This window comes from Palaemon carinicauda, chromosome 40, assembly GCF_036898095.1.
Source record: "Palaemon carinicauda isolate YSFRI2023 chromosome 40, ASM3689809v2, whole genome shotgun sequence".
NCBI lineage: Eukaryota > Metazoa > Arthropoda > Malacostraca > Decapoda > Palaemonidae > Palaemon > Palaemon carinicauda.
Genome location: NC_090764.1, coordinates 48,012,546 through 48,040,045, shown reverse-complemented (window position 1 = coordinate 48,040,045; position 27,500 = coordinate 48,012,546). Strand labels below are relative to the sequence as shown.

At 33.6% G+C, this 27,500-nt stretch overlaps 1 protein-coding gene across 7 annotated transcripts in view; it reads left to right on the top strand.

The window, feature by feature from the left end:
• LOC137631761 (DNA-binding protein RFX2-like) overlaps positions 1-27,500 on the top strand; it is a 375,379-nt gene that overhangs the window by 111,022 nt on the left and 236,857 nt on the right. For 6 of the 7 annotated variants that reach the window (XM_068363701.1, XM_068363700.1, XM_068363703.1 and 3 more), the window contains 2 exons: positions 13,364-13,641; positions 20,173-20,256. In XM_068363701.1, coding sequence (XP_068219802.1) covers positions 13,378-13,641; positions 20,173-20,256 — 348 coding nt within the window. In that variant the 5' untranslated portion in view covers positions 13,364-13,377. The remainder of the gene's footprint in view (positions 1-13,363; positions 13,642-20,172; positions 20,257-27,500) is intronic. The other variant, XM_068363702.1, reaches the window with a different exon arrangement.

Genomic DNA, 27,500 nt, shown 5'->3' with positions numbered 1-27,500 from the left:
TTTTTCAACGCTTATATGTCCATATTACTGTCACATTACCACATATAATGTAGAGTCGACTTCATTGATTACAGTACACTTCATTGAAAACTAAGGGGACGTTTGACAGCTGTACATAGCAAGTAATCTATGTATAACAAAATAGAAACTGTTGGCAAAGCTGCCTATAAAGTAAAGTCGATGAGCTTGTAAACACAAGTTTAAAAGCATTTTTATTAGTTCTACGAAGTACTGTTTAGAAAGATATTGTTATTTGCGTAAGCGTACTTCGTAGAACGAATAAAAATGCTTTTGATCACGAGTTTACAAGCTTAACGACTTTGTTTTACAGGCAGCGTTCCCTGCTACAATGTGCAGCTGTCAGATGTCTCCTTATTTCCCGTGAAGTGTACCGAAATTAATGAAGCCAACTGTTTCACTCATTTAAACTCAAGGAGAAATTAAAATACAGAGTGAATCCATTCTGGATTCACCTAGTAATTCAATTTTCCTTGTGAGTTATTGCGTATTTATGTATGTATGTGTATATATATATATATATATATATATATATATATATATATATATATATATATATATATATATATATATATACATACAAATATGTATATACAGTACATATGTATTTGATATGTATATATTTATTATATATGTATACAGTATGTATTTACATATACAGTACAGTATACATGTATGTATATATAAGTGTGTTTTAGGGTACCTTGTATGAATAAAATGAGTTTTTATTGATATAAGGCACACATATACAGTACATTTTACGTTGGACACAGAAAAGGAGGGTGCTATATATATGTATATATATGTATATATATACATATATATATTTATATATAAATATATATATCTTTATAGATATATATATATATATACATATATATATATATATATACATATATATACATATATATATTTATATATAAATATATATATATATATCTTTATAGATATATATATATATTTATATATAAATATTATATATAAATATATATATATATCTTTATATATATATATATATATATACATATATATACATATATATATGTATATATATTTATATATATGTATATGTATATATATGTATGTATATATGTATGTGTATATATATATATATATATATATATATATATATATATAATATATATATATATATATATATATATATATATATATATATATATATATATATATATGTATATATATGTATATATAAAATCTTTTGGGTGCGTATTTCAAGGTCTGATAAATCTTCCACTAGTGTGTACTGGAAAAAACTTAAACTCCTTTATGTCTGAACTTTTACAGCCCTTTTAAGCCCTCTTAACGTCATAAAAAATATATGGAAAATACTTCTCCACATCACCTCGTGGCTTTTAATATACAGTGTGTTCTGATTGGCCTAAATTTCAAGAGGAGGTTTCCATTACATATGAATACTACGGAAAAAAAAAACTTTTTCATCGTCCATATTTACTACTATTGCGCTCTTAAATTTTTTCAAACCTTATTTTTAAACCTCGATGGTCGTATTGCAACGTTGCTAAGAAACAACTTTATTGTGTCATTCTCCTCTATGGGGAGCCAAGGTAGCTCAGTAAAAAGGGAAATTTCTCTCTATCTCAGCAAACTGTACCTATAGAGTATATACATTTTATTTTCATTGAAAAAAATGCTTTTTTAACTTGAGGATATTTCCTTGAATTGAAGGATGGTATTCCAGATCTTTTACATGATCCAGATGTAAACTGGGAAACTATATATGATGTTCTACACGTAAGCTCAGAGGGAGAATTATTTCACATACAAGTATTAATCATCGTACTGGTTACTCTCTCAATCAAAAAGCATAACTAGAAATTATTACTACTACTACTACTACTACTACTACTACTACTACTACTACTACTACTACTACTACTAATAGTAGTAGTAATAGCTGAGCTACACCCCTTTGGAAAAGAGGGATGCTAATGTTTCACCGATTCATCTTGCTTAGAAAGATCAATCCTCAGTTTTAGCTGGAATAAAACTTATAGAATACTGTTTAGTATTGAGCCTTAATGACGGAGAAGACATGCCTGTTAGAGTTGACTGGATACTTATTATTATTATTATTATTAGTAGTAGTAGTAGTAGTAGTAGTAGTAGTAGTAGTAGTATTATGTATTATTTATTATTATTTTTATTATTATTATGTATTATGTATTATTATTATGATTTATTATTATTATTATTATTTGTTATTGTTTATTATTATTATTTATTATTTGTTATTAGCTAAGCTACAATCGTAGTTGGAAAAGCAGGATGCTATAAGCCCAAGGGCTCCACCAGGGAAAAATGGCCTAGTGAGGAGAGGAAATAAACAAACTACAAGAGAAGTAATGAACAATCAAAATAAAATATTTTAAGAACAGGATCATTGAAATAATTATCTCATATACATATACTATGAAAACTTAAAAAAAATAAGAGGAAGAGAAATAAGACAAATAGTGTCCCCTCAAGCAAGAGAACTCTACCCCAAGACAGTGGAGGACCATGGTACAGAGGCTATGGCACTACTCTAAGACTATATTTTGAAATCTTTCTCCTAGAAGAGCTGCTTACCATAGCTGGAGAGTCTCTTCTACCATTACCAAAAGGAAAGTAGCCACTGAACAATTCCAGTGCAAAAGTTAACCCCTTAAGCGAAGAAGAATTGTTTAGTAGTATCAGTGTTGTCAGGTGTATGAGGACAGAGAAAATGTGGAAAGAATAGGCAAGACTATTCGATGTATGTGCAGACAAAAGAAAAATGAGCTGTAACTAGAGAGAGGGATCCAATGTAGGATGCAATATCTCTCTAGTGGTAGTATCTGAACGGGATACTACTATCTGAAAAGATTTGAATACAAAGGGTGGTCAGAGTTATGGAAAATATTATGCAACTTGCATAAAGAACTAACTGAACGACGGTGTTAGAGTTTATTATTTAGATCAGGAATAGCAAAGTTAATAGACGGTAAATACTTGTCAAACAAATTAAGATAAGATTCCGCAGCTGAAGACCAGACAGGATAGCTATACTCGAAACAAGTCAGAATGAAAGAATTATAATTTTTCTTCAGAATGGTTTGATCACCGAAAATCTTAGAAAATTTTCTCAGTTAGCCAATTTTTTTGTGCAATTGAAGAAGCTGGGCGAATTTGTTTCTCGAAAGTAAATTTGCTATCAAGAGTCACACCTAACATTTTAAGTCTTATAATTATTTTAGCTAGATCTATATTAAGGGATCTACATTCATGAAATGTAATTAAAATAAAGGTATGGAAGACATTACAAGGACTTCTCTATTATTGATTTAACTCTAAACCTCCCGCAATTGGTAATCTTTTAATCACTCTACGTTAAGCAGTTTCAATCGTTGTTCAACAAGTCGACAAGCTGAGTTACAAGTTATTTACTAGTCGGCTACTTTCTGTGTCGCCACAAACAGATACTGCTTTGGCAAAGCGGTTTTTATATTTTATTTTTAGTTCTATTTTCTTTTACATATTTAGCAGTCTTATAGCTTCTTGTATCTGTATTTCGCTGTCTAATATTTTGAATTTTCTTAAGCTTTTTATACTTTGAAATGAATATGTAAATTTTAAAACCTATTTTATGTTTATATTTTTTTTTCAAGTTCAGCAGAATTGAAATTGATACTCTTATCTCAAAGCGTCGGCAAAATTTATCAATAAATCTGAGAAATTAGGTGAATATTTGTTATCCTACTCATTTTATGTGTGTGTCTTGCTAGGATGGAACTAATAGTGATTACTTTATATATATATATATATATATATATATATATATATATATATACTGTATATACATGTATGTATATGTAAAGAAGAGCATTTTGGTCCTTTGAAAACTTCAGATTTATTAAGAAGGTGAACGAAAGCAGAAACTTCAGCATTTCAATTACATTTATTTAGGTCACCAAGCTTTTAGGAAATCATCTATCATATCATCTGTATATATATATCTATCTATATATATATATATATATATATATATATATATATATATATATATATATATATATATATATATATATATATATGTATGTATATGTGTATATATGTATGTATTATAATATGTATAATAAGAGGATTTTTGTATAGTAGTATATCCGTATTCTCTGATATTGATAGCCCCAAATGACGTTAAAATGTATTAATATAGAAAGTGCATGTGTGGAATAAAGTCTGTGGTAGGAATATAGATTATGGTTGACGTGGTGGTCCTGTGATGAACGGCTATCATCCCCTTATATCTTTGTCTAGTGTGCTGGAGAGGTGTTCAACTTGAAAGTTTGCAATAGGTTATTAAGTTTACTTGCCCATGATTCATGACCTTAAATCAAATAAATATGGAAGACTTTTCCTTTAGATAGTGAGACCTATATTAATTAAGTTTTTGACCTATATCAAATTTAATATGGAAAGGTTAAAGAAATATTCCTGAAATAATATAGGTTTAAAGCAATAGTTCAAGTGAAGTAAGCCCTTCTCTTGAAATAACTTCAGTGCCCTTTTTTATGGTCTCCCTGAAACATGTATTCATCGGGGGTTCATTTGTGTACAAATTACACTTTTAGTTGTCAGAATTACTATTACTCTATCTAGGTATCCTTCCATACCTATAATTTCCTACATATTTTCTTTACATCAACATCGTCTTGGCCTTGGAGAACATCAAACTTCTTAATTTATTATGGAATCGTTGTTTACTCGAGTCCCGGCTAACGATGTGTTCTAGTTTTTGGGTAAGAAGTTAAAATTATAAGAATATAATTGTCTTTTTGGCTTTGATAACAAGGCAAAATCAGCTAACTTATGCCTAATCAACAATGCTATTTTTCTATGGTAAGTTTTGCCAACCAAAATTAGTTTAGTACGAGCAGTCCCCTCTCTCCCTAATTGGCAAACCCTCACACGGAATAAATTTGTAATGGAAATTTTCCCGGCCTTGGATGAAGGTTTGCAGCACCTGTTTGGTTGCCACATCCATTGTATGATTTAATTGAGATAAACAGTCCAGGTATTACATGGTACCTTTTTTATGTTTAAAGGTCGATAATGGATGGCAGAGGGAAGGCACAGTGATAAGACTCTAGCGGGACAATGCCCTAGAGATTGACCATATTATTATTATTATTATTATTATTATTATTATTATTATTAGTTAAGCTACAAACCTAGTTGGAAAAGCAGGATACTATAACCCTAAGGGCCCCAGCCGGGAAAATACCTGTGTGAGGAAAAGAAATAAGGAAACAGAGATAGAATAGTGTGCTTGAGTATACCCTCAAGCAAGAGAACTCTACCCCCAGACTGGAAGACCATGGTCCAGAGGCTATGGCACTACCCGAGACTAGAGAATAATAGTTTGATTTCGGAGTGTCTTCCTAAAACCCCGAAGCCTCCCTCTCCACCCAAGCTAGGAACAAGGAGGGCCAGGCAATGGCTGCTGATTAATCAGTGGGTTGACTTGTAGTCTCCCCCCCAAACTCCTATTCTTAGCTAATAAGGATGATGAGGTGCAAACACTACTAGAAACTATCGTGCTTGAGCCGGTCTCGAACCCCCATTCAGCAGATCGCTAGGTATAGACATTTCTAATAGTTTACCATTATCCTGTTTTGAAAATAAATATTGTTCCAGTCTAATAGATTATTGAATATTACGAGGGTTTAGACCTTGAGGTTTTCCACTGCACAAAACCAGAAAGATTTTGTCTGTTTTGGAAACTCATTCTCCGTGTCATTTTAAGACTGAGTAATCCTTTTTTCCTCAGTTTTGGGAAGGGTAATAATTCGAAAGGGATTATATATTTCAGATAATCGATAAACAAACATAAGCTCGTTTCTTCCTTTATACTTATTTTTTTTGTATATTATTATTTATAATGACACGTACATCGCTATGTTGAGAACCATTCGAATTGGTAATACAGTTATTTAATTTGTAGTTAAGATGTTTTTTCTTTCTTTTTTCCTACTTTTTTTTATCAACATGTTATCACTCAAGTATTTTAACCCCTTATCATTTCAGTCAAATTATATGTATTTTTTTTCTTTTTTATCTCGCTATGAGCTTTTTCTTCTGTACATTGTGATTATGTGTGTGTGTATATATATATATATATATATATAGAGAGAGAGAGAGAGAGAGAGAGAGAGAGAGAGAGAGAGAGATTCATTCTTTTAAATGGTTACATTGAGCATTACCTAGTCAAGGTACAGATTGACCGATACTGAACATCCACGCATCTCTCTCTCTCTCTCTCTCTCTCTCTCTCTCTCTCTCTCTCTCTCACAGCTTAGTTGCAGTCCACAACTGACGACAAATTGATTACCGTAATCTACTGCTTAGGTCATCTGAAGCATACGAGAAGATTTGGAAACACGATCGTATCGACTCTTTTGATTCAGTATTCGAACGCTGATCACACAAACGATCACTCAGTTTGTGAACCGAGTGCGCTACCTTTGTGCTACATGAGAGAGAGAGAGAGAGAGAGAGAGAGAGAGAGAGAGAGAGACGTTCTTTCATGTAAGAGTTGGTTTATATCACAATTTGTTGTTGGAAATATATATCTGTTTATGACGTTGTTTTGTAAGCAAGTCTTTATCATGCCGAAGGGTTGCGTTACTGCTTTTCTAAAGGGTTTAGTTATGATGGTAGAATTTTCTAAAAGAAAAATACTACAAAAGAGTCTTGAAAGGGGGAAACTCAAAACTAGATGAGAATGAAGCAAAATGGACTGTGTATATGCGTACCTTGTACAGTACGACTGAATACGGTCAGTCTTGCATGAAGACCCTACCATGAAACTTGGTTTTGAAGAGAAACGGGTTGTGTACATAAAGATATATACAGTATATATATATACAGTATATATATATATATATATATATATATATATATATTATATATATATCATATATATTTATGTATATATGTATATGTATATAATATATATATATATTTGTTTATTTATATATATATTATATATGTACATATATACAGTATATATATATATATATATATATATAAAGGAAAATATTTGTTTTGTGACTGAATTTTAGTGATATGGCGTAGTAGTGAACGGGTGTATGGGAAGTTATGAGTGAAGATTTCATACAGAACCGTAAAAAACATATGAATGGATAAGAATATTAGACTCATTTCGTATAACCTATCAATAAAGGTGTCATTACTAATAATTAGGGCATATGTACGGGCTATATTATCGTTATCATTACGAGCCAAGTTGATATCATTATTTACGATAGACATGATTGTTCGGGTATAAAAAAGTTATACATTGAGAGAGAGAGAGAGAGAGAGAGAGAGAGAGAGAGAGAGAGAGAGAGAGCGCAGTAATGAAAGTATTTATTAAAGCTCTTCTTTTTTATTTTGATGTTTGAGGCAATCCTGTTATTACTTCACACCCTGGAAAGTATGTTTTTTAGATACTTAGGTAAATCTTTTAAAACTTATGCATCAGCTAAATTGTTTATGTGAGATTTGATAAGTATTTTCTTACTCTTTTTGAAGAGTCGTTGAAAGCGTACTATGAATGAGATATTGTACAAGGTAGTCAATCAAATGGAGTGATTTAAGGGGATATAAGGAAAGATGCAAGGGTGTAAATGGTGCAATAGGAAGGAACCTTTGGAGGATACGTAGTATGCAACCGACTCTTAATCTTGAATGAATAAGGAAGAAAAGAACAAGAACTACTAAAATTCTTTGCAGTTTGGCAAGGTTACATAATTCTGAAAGTCGTTTATCTTATGAGGAAATTTGCTTGAAATGGGGATGTGTGAGTGAAGAAAACGGTTTATTTCTTGTTTATATAGTCTAGTCATTGGCTGAAATCACTAATCTCAATGAAAAAATGGACCGACCAACCTTTTGTTTCCGATTCGCTGATTTTGAAGCTCGCGATTTTCAACAGGTGCCATATTGTAGGGCCTTATAATTATATCGAAATAACATTGCGGAGAAGCGGTTCGAAGTTCAAACGATGGTAAAGCAAGGTACAAAATGTGTTTCTTATGTTTGTAATATACATACCTTAAACATGATGAACAAAACGGCTTTTTAAAAACCACCAAAACTACCATACTGGGCACTTGTAACTTAATCACACATGATAAAGCATTGGCAAGGTGGCCAAGAGAATATTTCATCAACAATCGAAAAATTTCACCCAAATCAAAGACTGTTGTTAGGTTATGCTTGCACTTGCATCTTACGTAACAGCTTTCATTTTATGCATTTCATTAACAGTATTTAAGTAGGATGGTCGCTTTCAGCAAAGGTGATTAAAAAGGCCCCCAATAAAAAAAAAACCTAATTAAAAAGTTACTCATTGCAACTGTTGACATTTGCCTAATTCCTAGCTCGTAAGCCCCTTTTTTAAATAGATGCCATTCCCTGTAGCCTAGGCCAAAAGCAAAATACAATTACTTAAGTAGTCAAGGTTGTTAAAAGACAAACCTCGGCAGTTCTCTCTATGGCTTTGTCTGTTTGGGAGAAATCTTCCGGAATTGCAGATACATCCTGCACATTAAGGCACAAAACCGCATGATTCAAACTTTCCAGCATTTCGAACCCCAAGTGAAGCAGCCAGTAAGACAGGAATCGGCCCTGTTATATTTTATGTATTAGGATCTCTGCCACTCAAAAATGTTCCCATCATCTATAAAGGTGGTAAGAAACAGAACAAAATATGATAAATGCTGGGTATCTATTCCAAAATTTTTTGCAAATGTTCTCTTATTCGGTGAAATGGGTTTTCAGCAGAATCTCACTCAATCTTCAGTACACAACCTCACGGCGCATCTCACTCAAGGCCCTCCAATATGGCCGCCGCAAAATGTTTTGACTTCAGTTTCTGAACAATAGAAACTCGATCCAGTCTTTTCTTTGAAATCAGTGGTTAAAATCGTGGAATTATTTCTGCATGCTTGGATGTATCTGTTAAACAATTTTATAATTACTTAGTCATCTTTTGTGAATTGTTACTGTATATATCAGATCATTTAGCCTCAGGCCTTGGGCGAAGCTCATTACTTCATAATACTTTGTTTCAATGTTCTAAAACATTTAGGAAAAATCCAATGAAAATGGAATCCTTCTAGCATAACCTAGGCTACAATTAACTACCTAAGGGGGATGAAAAGTCGTTCTTCCGACCTGAAACCTTTTCCCCGAAAAGAGTACGAAGACACTCAGGGATATATCGGTAGCAATATAGGCAGGACATAATTTATAATGAGAATGACAAATAATAATGAGACAAGAAGAATAACATAATGAGTCCTTGAGATTGCAAACGATGCAGGGGAAGGAAGAGAGAATGATGGATTGACGAGCTAAGAAAATTTGCTGATATAGACTGGCATAGCATATACAGACCGTAGTGGAAGGACATGCCTGAGGCCTTTGTCCTGCAGTGGACTAACAATGGCTAATGATGATGATGAATATAACGAATTGTACTCTAGATTTACATCAGATCGTACTTGAATTTTGTCCTTAGTTCTTATTAACTAACATCTTAAAAAATTATTATAGAAAAGTAGATTTTATTAACAGTTTGTATTTTAGGGACTACGGAATCAAATGCTTGTCGTAGCAATAGTTGTGAAATGTTGCATAGGTGTAGATGTGCGTTTCCGTGGCAACAGGCGCTAAATAGACTTCAAGTTCGAGGATTAAAAAATGGAAGACAGACTGTGACGATTTACAAAGTGATGGAGAGAGAGAGAGAGAGAGAGAGAGAGAGAGAGAGAGAGAGAGAGAGAGAGAGAGAGAGAGATCCAGGCATAATGCCACTGCGCCACTTCAAAATTTCAATGAACTGATTAGCCTTGTTTTGTACTGGGATTTTTACACCTCGCTTAGTGTGCAAATGTGAAAAAATTGAATTTTTTTTTTTATTTCACCTCCCGGAGTTTTCTTGGTGTTTCGTACGGGAGAAATAAAAACGTGTTAATGATCATGTATTAGGCATATGTATTTATTAACAAACACTTATACATTTTACATATAACTAATATAGGTATATAGAACACCCACTGGAAATTACAGAATGGTTTTTTGAATACGGGTAAAAGTAATACGAGAGTTTTGGGTAAAAAGTATAGGTATTTCTGAACAGTGTACAACTTTCCTAAAGAGTTTAAGATGACCTGGCAAGTTTTATTCCTGCTGTGATCAAGTTGTTAAATGATCATCCGAATCAGGCAGTTGAATCAGTGGAACTTCAAAAGTTCAAACTCGCAGTGAATGTTTATATGTTGAACAGGCTGACATAAGTCGCTTTCTATACAATATTGATGAATGATCCATTTTAATGTTACTGTTCTTAAAATTTTTATGTTTTATTTTAATTGTTCATTAATTCTCTATTTATTTCCTTTCTTTACTGGGTTATTTTCCCCGTTGGAGCCCTTGGGCTTATAGCATCCTGCCTTTACAAAAACGATTGTAGCTTAGCTAGTAATAATAATAATAATAATAATAATAATAATAATAATAATAATAATAATAATAATAATAATAATAATAATAATATCATCTTCACTGGTTAATTTTAACGCCTATTTTTAACCAAGTAGCGCTTAGTGGAAACCCAATACAATATATATCCGTGAAGTTAAAGAAAGAAAATAACTTAGTTGATCCCTTTATTATGATCAATTCGTTGAACGAGATAACGGTGTCATCTTTAGTCGAGGGGATCAGCCTTTGGGGTTTTGTTTCCACAAGAGACGTGAAACTTGGTGCAGGGTAATACTGAAGAAGTTGGATAGGAAACAGGCGAGAGAAACCTGCCCCTTGCCACTCTCCTTCATTCTCTTCTTCATAAGCGGAGTGGAGTTCCTGTGTGACAAAGGAGAGACGTCACTCCTCAAGAATGTTGTTTACGATGACCTCTTAATACTGGTGTGCAGTAGTAATAATGTTTAAAATTCTCATTCTTATTCTCCCCTTCGTATTGTGGGGTTATATGACTTTTCCCGAGGAAGGATTGCAAACAAGTTGCAATTTGCAACCGGTTTTTATAGTTGCAGATTGTATACTTTCAAACATTTTCGGTAGATTCTCGTTTTTATCCTTATTTGCTGCATCACCCCCAAACTGCAACCTTTGGAAAAATCCTTTCATGATTAATTTTTCTCACCCCATAACTTCGTCCCCACATCTAATGTATTTTCTCTGACAGCGCACATCACTCCATCCGTAAAGATTTAAAAGAACTTGGGAGATCTGAAGTAACAATCACTCCAGCACACTTTAATTACTCAGTGGGATTATTAATTGAGGCGTTCAGAATAATATTAGATTATCTGTTCAAGGTTTGACTGAAGAGTCAGAAAATGGGATCTTCTTTCTATTTCTATTAAATTTCAGTTGAATTTCAAGATTTTTTATATATAAAAACAACAACAACATGAAAGCATCAGGCGTGGTTCAGGATGGATGGTGGGGAGGGTGTGAGGAGTGCTTGGGAGGACCCTGTCAAGGGGGAAGAGAAATATATGGCGAGATAAGATGAAGGGTGGCATGGAGAGAAGAGATTTGCCTTTGATAGAAGGCATTGGAGTTGGTGCATCAGGCATCCGACCCCTTAATCAGTGATAACGACGGGAAAGAAGAATAGCAACATGAAAAGGTTTCCTTTTCAAATTAAGATATTTTCATTCAAGAAGCAGACGCAATGCCTCCTCATTGGATCTTGTTAGATTTTCAAGGAATGTATTGACTTTAAGGACAACTGAAAGATTTGTTGCTGTCATTGTTCTAAATTAGAGTAGAATAAATGGTAATGTCAATACAGAGAAATGATGGTAATTTTATAGTAAATAGGTGTAAGGCATGTAGAGAAATCATATGGACTATAGAGTGAAGGGCGTAATGAATGTAGAAAAATTCTGTGATTTTTAGAAGTATTATGTCAGAAACGATTGGGCGAAGTATAGGGAATATTCTTCCTTGAGACAGATTCTACCTGTACTCCCGAACCGTTGGTACTTCCAGTAAATAGAATCACTTGAGTTTGGTGGTTGCTGCAGATAGTGAATCTCGCCTGTCAATTTTTTTTTGGGTTGGGCCGGGGGGGGGGGGGGGGGCGTATTTCCTCTCATAAGATGCAGTGTTTCTCTTGCATCTGGATATAAGTGGAATAAGATATGAAAATCTGCCTTGTTAGTTTATACTATATGGTTCTTGTAACATCAGCTTTATTGCCAACTTTCTCAACCAGTAAACTTAATCTACTGTGGTTTTGATCGTTTGTTGTTGTTAGGAATTTGGATATCACACGGAATAGATTTAATCACACACAGCGCGGAAATTGAAATGAATATAATTTAGTCCTTAAGAACCTTTGTTGGTGTTTGAAAGGAAAATAAAATGGATTGTTTGCCACTCTACCCTTTTAATTACTTGTAAATTAAACATGGTGTTAGGATGCGGAATGATGAGAGTTTGATGTGTTTATGTTTTTATTTCTAAATTAAAGGCTTTTGATACAAGAGCCACTGGGATGAGCAAATTAGTGTCCATAATTAGCTGATACCCAAGAGTGAGTAGAAAGAACGCGGAGGGAAAAGTAATATATTAACTCTTTGGGGGAATATTGTAGTAAAGGATATTGTTTCATTGTTTCTCTAATAAGCAAAATGAATTCACCGAAAGGAGCACTTTTGGATTGATGGTCGATTTCCACATATTAAACACTGGACAGGGTAGACAAATGGTGTGAACATTACTACAAAAATTAGCTCGAATTGTACAAGGTTTCATGTAACTATATCTGCTGGTAAAAAAAAAAAATATTCTACTGTGTAATTAGTTAGGTTTTTGGTTTGTTCCACCCGCTGGCTGTGCATTGGCGAGTCTAAGGCCTGGAAGATAATACTGATTCATTTGTATAGATAAAATTTTTAAGTAAGTGTGTGGAAATCTAAAGAGCTTAGTGCATAAAATTGCTACTTCAATTAGATATGAAAAAATTTAGTATTTTGGAATGCTCAATTATTTTGTAATGATGGACATCATGGATAGTTTTATGCCTTTAGTTTTTCTTGAACGTGTCACAAATAAGGTTTGGGTTTATTATTATTATTATTATTATTATTATTATTATTATTATTATTATTATTATTATTATTGTTATTATTATTATTATTATTATTAAGTTTTGCTGTTGCTCTTTATTAAACCATATAATTGATGGTATTCTGTATACTATCTTGGCAGTTTTATAATACTTCCTGTTTCCTTTTAGGTGGTGGTGGTGTGATGACGACTGCCAGCGGTGGCTACGTAACAGAAATGCCAGCAGCAGCAGCGGCAGCGGCGGCAGCAGCTGCAGCTGGAACCTCGTCCTCACCTACATCTTCGTCACCATCGCCCTCCGAGAGTGGAGCATCAACGCGTACGTCAGTGGCCTCGTCGTCTTCGCACACCAACCCAATCAACTCTGCCACCTCCATTACTGTGACGAACTCTTCGCCGTCTCCGCTTTTGACGATCGTGCCCACGGTTCAGGGAAGCCCCACCAGGGTAAGTCGACAAAACTACCTTTTTGAAAATTTTCTTTCATGGTAAAATGCATTTGAAGGAGCGATTAGATCTCTGAAGGGTTCGGGAAAGGAAGAAATTTAACTGCCACCATTCAAGAGTCTTTTTACCTAATTAATCACCGTTGTGTGTATATTGAAAATACATTTAAATTAATTTTCAGTTTGTTGGTCAAGAGAATTATTAGGGGTAAGAAGGCTCTAGTTTCATTTGTCAAGGGCCAGTTTGAACTCTTGCAGAGAAATTTTCTTATGGGTATAGAAAAAAAAAGAAAGAGAGAGAGAGAGAGAGGTTCGATTTAAGACCTGTCGCTAAGAAGTGTATCTAGTAGTTTCCATTTGGAGATAATGAATGATAAAATAATATTTTCCTACAATCTCATATACCTGTGACCGTAGGATACAAGAATGTTGTGGTTATATGGGAATTTTTCTCCAAGGCCCTGTAACTAAGGGATAAAATAACATTAATTGCCATTTGTAGTTAAAGGATGTTTTGTTTATGCTTCGTGTACTGGTTAAGTTCAAGTATTTCTGTGAAAACGGAAGGGAAGCCACTTTTCCAATGACGAAACTTGGTTTAAACTTTAACCTTTTTCTCTTAAGCAAAATTCACGTAGAAAATTTAATATAATGCCCAAGTGTTCACTAATATATGCCAGAAATTGTATTAGTGTTTTAATCCAATATTCACAAGATTTCAGAAACAATCTTCAAAGTTTATAACAGTGTTTGCAAACTTTGTAAAAGCATTTGGTTACCCCATAAGAAACGCGCTTGTGTTGTGTATTCAAAGCTTCTTCTTGCTATGTCTATTACATCTTTGTTCCAATCATCTGTATTTGTCGATTATCCTATTTGTGTTTTTGCTTTTGGCGGTAGTTTTGTGTAAGAGGTCTAAATTTTTCGAATTTTTTACCTTGTGGAAAAGTACGTTAAGATAAGTATTTTTTTTTTTTACGCAATTCTTTGTTAGCTGACCCCTGGAGCTTCGTCCGTCAATATTTCATTCTTTACAGACATTTTCACAAAAATAAATTTTGGCATTGCTTGATGAAGGCTACAGTTTTAACTAATTGGGCTCTGTTTTCACATTAGTATTTGATTTGTGAAATAGAGATTTTCACCGATAAGAGGTCCCAATGTTTTTTTCCAATTTACATCACATTATCATATATTCTTAATGATTTGATGTTAAAGATATTACTTCCATTTATTCATTATTTCATCTTATCGTCCTTTAATATGTTCCTTATATTTTCATAATACCATCTGTGTTCATAACCAAGGTATTTTGGAAGAACTAGAAATTAAACATCCTGGTTTTGGATAATCTGTGATTCGGTTGTGTAGATGGTTGATAACGTCTCTGCTAGGAAACTTTCTTAATGTACTCCGCTTTATTCATTTCGATCAGTATTTTAAAATTTTACTAATGAGATAGTAATTAGACCGTTTCTTCAGCACTTCCTTTTTAAGGATTACAGTAAATCAAACTCATGCACTGATAGTATTTATATTACGCGCTTGTTGCTTTTTCAGTCGAGTGGGCATCTCGGAAAGCTGACTGAGTATTATTATTGTCAATCAGTCTACAGAGGCTGGTGGTTTATAGTGAGGGGTTCCGGATTACAGCTAGCTTCCTTAGGAATCCACCACTTTCCTCACTATATATGCTGTTTCAAGTAGCACGCTCTTTTGCACAAGTCCCGCGGCTGTATCGGCCCCTACTTTCTCGAGATTCCTTTTCAGTGACTTAGCTATGGTTTTTAGTGTTCTTGTGATTATTGGCACCACTTCTACTTGCATATTCCATAGCCTTCTCAGTTCAGTTTGTAATTCTCGGTATTTTTCTATTTTTTCTCTCCCCTTATCTTCCACTTTTGAGTCCCACGGTAATGCGATATCTGCGAGTGATACTCTTTTTTTTAGTTGTCTTGTCGATCAGAGGAACGTCTGGTCGATGTCCTTGTATCACCCTGTCCGTCCTTATATTAGTTTAGCCTGATCATTATTTACCACAGCTTGAAGTTGATGTTCGTACCATTTATTGCTGCATTGTATTTAATGTTTTCTACAGAGACTCCAGTGGAGAGCTTTAGCCACTGTATCCTGTCGTGTCTTTTATTGATTCTGAGCAAGTACTGAACAAACATTCACTGGCGATGTGGTTGATGGTTTCTTCTTTTGACATACATTTCCTACACTTTGACAGGATGTTAGTTCCGTCTATTGCTCGTTAAATGTTTGTTCGTAAGGCCTCCTCTTATTATGATTAGTATTATTATTATTGTTGTTGTTATTATTATGATGATTATTATTATTATTATGGTTATCATTATTATTGTTGTTATTATTATGATTATTATTATTATTATTATTATTATTATTATTGTTAGTAGTAGTAGTAGTAGTATTGGTTTTAATATTATTATTATCATTATCATCATTATTATTATTAAAATTTGACATATTATTTATCTTCTTTCTTGAAAATTGATGTACACAGTTACATAGGTATTATTATTATTATTATTATTATTATTATTATTTTTTTTATTATTATTATTAGCCCAAGGGCTCCAACATGGAAAAATAGCCCAGTGAGGAAAGGAAAGAAGGAAATAAATAAACGATTTAAGAAGTAATGAAACATTTAGATAAAATATTTAAAAAAAAACATAACATTAAAACAAATAATTAATTATATAGACTATAAAAAGACCTATGTCAGCCTATTCAACATAAAAGCATTTGCTGCAAGTTTGAACTTTTGAAGTTCTACTGATTCAAATACCCGATTAGGAAGATCATTCCACAACTTTGTCACAGCTGGAATAAAACTAATAGAATATTGTCTAGTATTAAGCCTCATGATGGAGAAAGCCTGACTATTAGAATTAACTGAATGCCTAGTATTACGAACAGGATGGAACTGTCAGGAAGATTTGAATGTAAAAGATGGTCAGAATTATGAAAAACCTTATGCAACATGCATGATGAATTTACTTTTCCTCCTATGAGGCAACATGACAATGTTAAGGAAATTCGCTCCAAATTCAATATCAAACGAAAGATTTTGAAACATCTCAGTTTTTCTATTGAATGTTTTCGAGGAAGATGTTTTTATCTATTGGTCTTTTTTTGGAAACTATTTTAGACGTTTGCATTGAATGTATTTGAAAATGTATTCTCTAAAACTTTACTTTAAATTTTTGATAGTGTTATTTTCTTTCTTTTTCCTATCAAACTACTTATTAACTGATCAAACTTTACCAGGTGTATTGAAGCTTATGTTATTTTTTGTTATAGTATCATTTTTTTCTCTCATCTGATTAAAACAGTCTCTATGTTTATCAATCTTGTGAGTAGAATAAATGTTTTATTTTTTTTTTCAACTCGGAAGCAATTTTCTCATAATATTTAGATAGCTTTTTTATTCCTATGTTGCCTTCTCTTGGTGAGTTTTCTTTAGTTTCAACGTCTTTCAAAATGCTAAATTATAGTTGATCGTATTTTGAGATGAAAATTTTTAACATAATATCCAAAGAAATGGTTTACACATTAGATAAATTTTAGTATATTTTTAACGTTGCAGCCAATAATGTCAAAATAACTTTTGTGTTCATCAAGATCTCTAAAATGATTTTTTTTTTTTATTTCTGAAAACATTTATCGTTATACACTACACATTTTTTATACTTTAAAATTAATCGACGAATTGTAATATGAAATCACTATCATCATCTTAGTTTTCTACAGATATTTATTTAGGTCTTTTATTACAATAATTTGAGATGTTTGTCTTCGTAATCCCTTAACAATTTGAAGTTGAACATATGAGTATGAGAATCTTATTGTGATAGATGGGCTGTTCTCAGAAAGAGGTAGAGTTGATACTGCTATTAACTTTGGACTGGGAAGCAGTAGTTGACAGACCAGTTAAGAGTGGTTGGAAGGATGAAATGGAAAGAGTGAGAGAGAGAGAGAGAGAGAGAGAGAGAGAGAGAGAGAGAGAGAGAGAGAGAGAGAGAGAGAGAGAGAGAGAGAGAGAGAGAGCAAATCAAAGTGTCTCATTTGCAGGGACACCAAAGCCTAGCAGTGAGTTTTAATGTCTGTACTATTTTGTGTAAAAAAAAAACAGGAAAGAGATTTTGAAAAGATATGACTGCAATGCTAAGATTCACTGCTGGAGTACGCTGAGAATGTCACGAATGAGAAAGAAGAAACTGTTCTTCGCAAGCTCATTAAGGGCTTAAGGTTTAAAGGTCACTAATGAATGGCAGAGGTAAGGGCCAGTGACAGTGACTTAGCCAGCAGGAAAATGCCCTGGAGACTGACCGTATATGCGTATGATCAGTGCCCAAGCTAGGATCAGGGAGGGCCAGACAATGGTTGCTGGTCACATAACAAGTAGGCCTATATGCTCCCCCAAACTCTCCATCCATAGCTCACAGGGATGGTGAGGCTGGAGACACTACAATAAACTTTCGAGCTTGAGCGGATCTCGAAACATAGTCCGGCAGATCTTGAGGCAATTAGATATGGAAGAATCTGGACGAATGCATATCAGAAAGGGCCAGGATATCTTGCATGAAGACCCGAGACATGGTGGAGTCTAGTATAGGAGAAAGGGGAGAGAACTCATTTCATGTCTGACCACGCAAAGGATGAAGTTGGTGATGGCATAGAAGAGTTAGACTTTTTTCATCATTTTTGTTTTCCGAAAATTGAATGCTCACAAGGCTTTAGTCTGCAGTACTTTCTTAAGATTCGTCAGTTGTATTTTTTTATTCATTCTTCTCCTTTGTACTTCTTTGGCAGGAGTTTTCTTGGCAGTGGTTTTCCCACTGTGTGCATAATAGATCTCCGGAGCATTTTTCAGTTTCCTTTTCTGGCATTTGAAACATTATTTACATAGTATCTGCTATAGCCATTTGAGAACTTATTGGGACCTGTGTTTGGCATGGGAGTCCTTGCTGGGTACATTTAATTGTCATCATTTAGGCCTTCAGTATCCAGATGAAAATTTTCTTATGTAATATTTCATCTTTAGTGATTTTATTTGATAGTGATGTTGCCTTCGTAGATATTATCTTTTAATAGATATTTGAAATGGATCGTAAGGAACATATTAACATTTATGTCACAAACATCAAGAAAGATTAACTACTACTGAAAAATGTCTATACTTCTTTTTAAATGATACATGTTTTTTTTTTTTTTTTTTTTTTTTTTACAGTTAATAATTAATTATATACATTATAATACAAATTGTGACGAATTAATAGTGGACTCTCTATTCTGCAACACTAGTCAAAATTTTGGGTTATCTCAAATAATATGAGTTTTAAAACCTGTTCATAATGAATGGTATTTATAAGGAAATTTTATGTTTAAAGAAAGTAGCAGCGTGCCTGACAATTTTTAGCGTTTAGAATTAGTTACCAGAATTTTTTTTTTTTTTTTTTCAAAATGTTGATGGACTAAGACTAGCAATTTTTTTATGTTCTAATTACGAAATCAAATGACAGAATGCATACTAGAATAAGGATTTAAAAGAAACCTTTATAAGTATTTCATATATAGGATATTTAGCCCTTCTATCGGTCTTATGGACTAACCACCATTGAAAAATTTCATTAGGAATCCAAAGGAAAGTCTCATTATAGGTTCATAATAATTTCATAGGATAATCTCAGATTTTTCTCTAACAGCAATATTCCATTTCTTAATAAACTGAAATTCCTAGAATTACACATTTTAACGATCGAACTTGGTAAATCCTTCAAGATTGAATAGGACTAAATTTTGAACAAGTATCTCCTACAAGTTAACGACTATTAGGATGTCAATCTTTTCAAGATAAGCCATCAAGTTAACCATAAAGATAGGTTGCCGAAAGCCCCTTTAAGCCAATTAGTATTTCATTTAGCCCATGTTCAAGTTGCCAATTATGCCGAAGTGACTCCAAATGCATTTTTTTCCTCGCATCTACAGCTATTAATGGAACAAGCAGTCGTGCAGGAGGACTCTTTAGATCCCTACGTCCTTTGCGAATGTGAAGGTCCTGCACGCTTCCTCTGGATGGCTTTCCTTACTGTAACAAAGAGTCGTCTAATATTTGGATACTTGAAGCAATTTACATTAAATTGCTCTCTCTCTCTCTCTCTCTCTCTCTCTCTCTCTCTCTCTCTCTCTCTCTCTCTCTCTCTCCTCTCTCTCTCGCTGGGCTCATAATAGCGAACTTCAAGTTTGAAACTACAGTATGTTTATGGATGTTGTCTTTAATGATGCTAAAAAACAGGGCAATGTTTTGATAGAATATTATTATTATTATTATTATTATTATTATTATTATTATTAATACTATTTGATCAACATTCATATACAAGCAGTTTATGTAATAGTGGAAAATCTTTGGTATGACTTGCAGCTTAAGATACGATTAGGTATAAAGTAATGTTTCGTTGCATTCCGGGTTCACCTTCATATTTTTCATGCATTATTGCAGGCAGGTAGTGAATCCCCGTCGGGTAGTGTTGGTGAAATGTCAATGGGTGGTATGGGTGTCGCCACTACGCACATCACTGCCCAGGTGGGTACCACTTGACCAAATGTTCTTGTTAGTTTAGTTTAGTCGATTTGGTCTATATCTTCTTTTCCACCGTTATCCCTACATTAAGGGATCGGTTCCCTGATGCCCCCTCTCCAGTGCCTTCCATCAAAGGTATCCTTTTCCACCAAACCTCTTCTCGTCATATTATCCTTCACCTTATCTTGCCATCGAATTCTCTGCCTCCCTCTCGATCTTCTCCCCCCTAACAGGTTCCTCCCAAGCTGTCGTCACTTCCTCCACACCGTCCATCCTCTACAGTACCCACAACACCTCAGTCTTGACACTCTTATCACCTCTGTAATCTTTACTACACCTGTCTTTCTTTTTATTTCATCTTCTTGCAATCTCTCAAGCACTTATATTCTCATAAGCCACCTCACCATTCTCATCTGTTCTCTCAAGATTTGCTTCCTCTTTTTGTTTTAGAGCCCACGTTTCTGATCAGTACTTTAATACCGGTCTTATTACCGTGCTATAGATCTTGACATTTAGCTTGATTGGCGTTTTGTATCACATACTACTCCTACAACATCTTGCTTGCTTATAGACTGCCAGGCCTTGCGGCCAGACAGTGGTTCTTGCTACATTACAGCCCATAGTAACAACAGTCCACTTCCCCAGGCTACTTTTATCCTGTTCTCAACTACAGCCTCACATCCTCCCTCCTGACGTACAGTATAGTAGACCCCAAGTATCTAAATTATCCCATCTGTTTTATTACTGCTCCTCTACTTTCATGTATGATTATCCTGCCCCTACCATCCTTAGTGCTCACCATAGTTTCAGTCTTATCCACGTGTACCCTCAAGCCACCCATCTCCAAAGTGTTGCCACTTTACATCCCTTTCTCAGCAAGTCTTCCTCGTATTCAGGGTTAATTACAAAATCATCCGCATATAGCAAACTCCCACAATTCTTCTTTTCTGATCTTTTCACTGAACATATCCATGCATAACCAGCATAAATAAAAAAGGGCTTAATGCTGACCCCTGGTGTAATCCAACACTAACTTCAAAGTTTTATGTTTCCCCAACAGCTGTTATTACTTTTGCCCTTGTTCTTTTGTACATCATCTTTACCATTCTATCCAACTTCTCCTCTGGGACTTTCCACTTCCTCTAGCACCAAAACATCACTTCTCTTATTCTATCGTAACCTTCTCTAGGTCTACAAAAGCACAAAGGAGCTTCTGGTTTCCCTCTAGCCTCTTTTCCTGTTTTGCATTACTTTAAAGATGGCATTCACGGTCCCTCTCCCCCTCACGAATCCATACTGTGGTTTCCCAGTCTTTACAATATCTAATGTAGTACCCTCTCAAAAACTTTCAAACCATGCACTTTTAGTTTAATTTCCCTGTTGTTACATGATTACATGACATCACCTTTCCGCTTATTTATAGATACCATTAGAGTCTCTTCCTAGTATTTAGGCATTATTTCCTCTTCCTATATTGCTCTTAATAAATCCAGCATTCATTCTTCCCCCTGTGTAGCTAGTATCTTGACCATTTCAATTTGAAACTCTGATAGACCTGGTGATTTACCACTTTTCATTATACTCAATGCCCACTTCACTTCACTTTGTGCATCTCTCATTTTTAATATTCAATATTTGTTCAAAATATTCTCTCCATCTCCTCTTAATGTCTTCATTCCTATGCATTATAGTCACATCTGTACCCCTGATGACTCCCAGTTGCCCCAAATCCCATCTTTGCCTTTTTTTGAAGTTTGAAATCTTACAGATGTCCTTTTTCTCCTTACCTTGTTCCCAACCTTTCACTCAAGTGATCGATAATTATATATATATATATATATATATATATATATATATATATATATATATATATATATATATATATATATATATATATTTCAAATAAGCCATATATATTAATACATTAAAGTCTGGATTCTCTTAACGACCTCGGGATCAGAGCCCAAGGCGGAATCACCCAAAGACTATAATATCAGACCGGCCGGGATTTGAACCTTGGTCCAGGATATCTGTATGCCAGTGACCATACCACTCAGCCACGAAGAAAGATAAAAGTCAATGACAATTCATCTGTACATACACCTGTCAAATTCAGGTTTTCTGTACTTAGAATTGAAATCAAGCCATCTTCACCATCGTAGCTAATTGGTAGGTTTGGGACTTGGCATTCGATTAATGATAAATTTTTGCTCATTTAAACGTGTTTTTTTTTCATATTTCAAATAAGCCATATATATTAATACATTAAAGTCTGGATTCTCTTAACGACCCCGGGATCAGAGCCCAAGGCGGAATCACCCAAAGACTATAATATCAGACCGGCCTGGATATGAACCCTGGTCCAGGATATCTGTATGCCAGTGACCATACCACTCAGCCACGAAGAAAGATAAAAGTCAATGACAATTCTTCTATACATATACCTGTCAAATTCAGGTTTTCTGTACTTAGAATTGAAATCAAGCCATCTTCACCATCTTAGCTAATTGGTAGGTTTGGGACTTGGCATTCGATTAATGATAAATTTTTGCACATTTAAACGTGTTTTTTTTTCATATTTCAAATAAGCCATATATATTAATACATTAAAGTCTGGATTCTCTTAACGACCTCGGGATCAGAGCCCAAGGCGGAATCACCCAAAGACTATAATATCAGACCGGCCTGGATTTGAACCTTGGTCCAGGATATCTGTATGCCAGTGACCATACCACTCAGCCACGAAGAAAGATAAAAGTCAATGACAATTCTTCCATACATATACCTGTCAAATTCAGGTTTTCTGTACTTAGAATTGAAAGCAAGCCATCTTCACCATCGTAGCTAATTGGTAGGTTTGGGACTTGGCATTCGATTAATGATAATTTTTTGCACATTTAAAGGTGTTAATATATATGGCTTATTTAAAATATGAAAAAAACACGTTTAAATGTGCAAAAATTTATCATTAATCGAATGCCAAGTCCCAAACCTACCAATTAGCTACGATGGTGAAAATGGGTTGATTTCAATTCTAAGTTAGAATTGAAATCAAGCCATCTTCACCATCGTAGCTAATTGGTAGGTTTGGGACTTGGCATTCGATTAATGATAAATTTTTGCACATTTAAAGGTGTTAATATATATGGCTTATTTAAAATATGAAAAAAAACACGTTTAAATGTGCAAAAATTTATCATTAATCGAATGCCAAGTCCCAAACCTACCAATTAGCTACGATGGTGAAAATGGGTTGATTTCAATTCTAAGTACAGAAAACCTGAATTTGACAGGTATATGTACAGAAGAATGGTCATTGACTTTTACCTTTCTTCGTGGCTGAGTGGTATGGTCACTGGCATACAGATATCCTGGACCAGGGTTCAAATCCCGGCCGGTCTGATGTTATAGTCTTTGGGTGATTCCGCCTTGGGCTCTGATCCCGAGGTCGTTAAGAGAATCCAGACTTTAATGTATTAATATATATGGCTTATTTGAAATATGAAAAAAAAACACGTTTAAATGTGCAAAAATTTATCATATATATATATATATATATATATATATATATATATATATATATATATATATATATATATATATATATATATGTATATATATATATATATATATATATATATATATATATATATATATATATATATATATATATATTCTCTGTTTATATATGTGAACCGGATGAAACTGAGAATTTGTTTTTGTGTGTGTTTACTCATCTAGTATATTTCCCTAAATTTCATCTCAGTGTATGTCAATTAGACCTGTCGACTGTTTGGATGCAGTTCTATGAAGTATACATTTATAATAGATGTTATTTTATGCAAGAACTGTTTTTTTTCTTAGGTCACTTTATAATTGTTTTGTTTAATAACCACTTGCTGTTATAATCATTGTTTGTGCTCTTGCTTTTGTTGTGACCAAGTGTTTTGTTCTAATAACGTAAGTAAACTTTATTCAGCTTTGCATTGACTATCTGTGATTCATTTTCCCATCCTTGTTATTTTGAATCAATCATTTAGAGCTAATAATTGTTTGGTTAGAGTCTTACAGTCAATTGGATTCACTATTATCCCAAAATGCTCAAATGCTCAAGGAAAAATACTCAATACGTTTTCATATGTGGTTTACAAGAAGACTACCGCAGAAAATAGCAACGAGAAATAAGAATTGATGTGAAAAAATAGATTACAGTAGGAAGTAATTAAAAGATAATTTGCCTTTAGAATTAGTTGAATGAGTATATAGGCAGCTGTTGAAAAAGAATTGATAAAAATTATATAAGGAGAAAATTACTTTTAGACATTAGTTCAGCTGGAGAAAGGAGAGTAAGTTGATGAACCTTTATTATCCTCTAGAATTCTCACAACACTTGGGAAGTGTTTTTAGTGTTTCTAAAATATCTATAAAGGATTGTTACCAGAAAAAAATGATGATGGTCCTCATTTAACCCTTTGAGCGCCATTGAACATAACTCACATCCACTATTTCTACTCCCTTCAGGGCCATATGCCGTAAATTATATCCGGTAATTATATATTTTTTTCTCTTCTGTAATTGAAATATTTACAATATATAATTTGTATGCATATATATATATATATATATATATATATATATATATATATATATATATAGTATAATGTATATGTATGTGTATTATATATATACACGTATATAATTATATTATATATGTATATATATGTATGTATAAATATATACAGTATATATATATATATATGTAAGTATAAATATATACAGTATATATATATATATATATATATATATATATATATATATATATATATAAATATAATATATATATTATATATGTTAATGAAAAGGAAATTTATTCAGCTATACGGTAATAAGTGTTGTAAAGTCGTATCTTGTATAGTTTTTGTGCTAAGAGTTCAGTAAAATGCCCCAAAAATTGTCTTGGCAAGCTTAATGTTCGAGCTGAAAGGCTTAATGGCTTATGTTAGCGGTACATATTTCATTTCCTGAAAACTAAATCCTACTCCACCCTTTAAACAAAAAGAGGCTTATGGGACAGGGTACGAAGTGTGACTTTTCTTGTGATCCAAATATAGCAATGGAGGATGTCTGTCCTCCAGTTAGAGAAACTCATTATTTATCGTTAACTTTATGATATTTGTGATGGGTCCGTGACTGCTTGTCAGTATTTGCATGCTTTGTAAATGTGATAAACATGTGGGTTTAAGAAAAAAAGAAAAGTTGAATATTTGACAATAAGCTCATTAGATAACGATAGAAAATGAAGGAAATATAACTATTAACTGTAGTAGTAATGCCTCACGTTTAATTTGTAGACAGTTATGAATGGTGGGATGGTTAAATCATGGTCAAGTCTTTTTGATGATCTTAAAATCTATCATAAAAAATAACGGTTTTGAATGTGGCTACTAACAAAAATCCTCTGCTCAGTAGACTGATTCCTTTGTGTGTGTAAAACTGTGATATGACTCAGATTCACCCATTTTCAGTCCTAATTGACAGAATTGGATATAGCTTTTAGAATATTTCATGTGTAGCCTGTATGTAAAATGTCTCGATAATATTTGCCACTGGGAGAAAATAATCTTGTATGCCCATGCTGTTAATATGCTGCCCTTATAATTCCTTCCTATAGTCCATTTCTTTAGCGATGCATATTTGCACCGACTCGCGGCGGTGCCCTTTTAGCTCGGAAAAGTTTCCGGATCGCTGATTGGTTAGAATTATCTTGTCCAACCAATCAGCGATCCGGAAACTTTTCCGAGCTAGAAGGGTACCGCTGCGAGTCGGTGCAAATATGCATCGCTAAAAGAAATGGACTATAGTTCCTTTGGCCTCAGAAAGAAAGGTGAGCCTTGTATAAATTTCCTCATCGTGTCTGACATTTCTCTTTCTTAGCTCTCTTGCGGCTGTAATTTATGTGAAGAATAATTAGGAATTTTTAAATATAGTGATGGCTAACAATCGGCTAATAATTCTTACGGGAGGTCTTTTATGACACTCATTTGTTAAAGATATACCTAAAGGCCCCATTAGATAGGGATAAGGAACTACATGCGTCACCACTTCTGCTTTCTCTCTATATAAGTTTTAGCCTATATTCCTCAAATTGGGGGTGATGATGCTTAAAGAAAAGCTCTTCAAAAGTTTAGTTTAATTAGCAATGTTGTGTGCTTATTTTATATATATATATATATATATATATATATATATATATATATATATATATATATATATATATACACACACACACAGTACACATATACTGTATATAGTACCTCGGTCTACGAGTAACTTTGAATATGAGCAAATTGGAATACAAGGATACAAATTTAAATTGCGTTACGAGCATTGCATTGGCCTGTATTAAAAGATTTAACTTTGTATATTATTTCTCATAACCAAGTACTGTGCAAACGAGACCACCAGGAGCTGGACAGAATTTCTCGTATGTAATGAAATACTATTCTTCAATTGTCCAAATGATATGGTTTAAATTTTTGTCATAAGATGATTTATATCTCCATGAATGATATATTTACTTTTTATGTGTATTGTATGTGCATTCAGTTTTTAAACTAGAATATTAGGAGTTAAATGGCAGGATAGGATTGGAAATGAAACAATAAGAGAGATTACTCAAGTGTCATATGTGGATGAGATCATGATGAGGGGTAGATGGAGATTGTTTGGGCATGTTCTTCGCACTTCCAAAGAGAGATTACTTCACCCAACGGTCAGCTGGGCTCCGCAAGAGACTAGAAGAATTGGAAGACTCAGGCCTACATGGCTGAGGCTATAAAACATGAAGTAGAGGATTGATTTAAAAGCTCGAGATAGAGCGGACTGGCGAAATCTAACTGAGGGTCTTTGCGTCAGTAGGCCTAGGAGATGTTGAAGATGACATCTAAAAATAAAAATGGACAGCGGTCCTTGATAATTTATTTTTAATGGATTCATATAGAGGAAGGGATGAACGAAAATTATTAGGTACTTTTCATAGAAGGGGGAATAGTCGAAAGCTTTTGAAGAAGGCAAATGAAAAAGAACAGTGTTAGTTTAATTGTGATTCGAGGTTTAGAACAAAAGTGCCTTTACATGTACTAAACTGGCTTACAAGACCAACTGAAAAGGTATAGTGGCAGCCCATTGAGTACGTGGTCTGGCAAGTGGGATTATAGCATTCACAGTGGTTATCCTACAGTGTTATA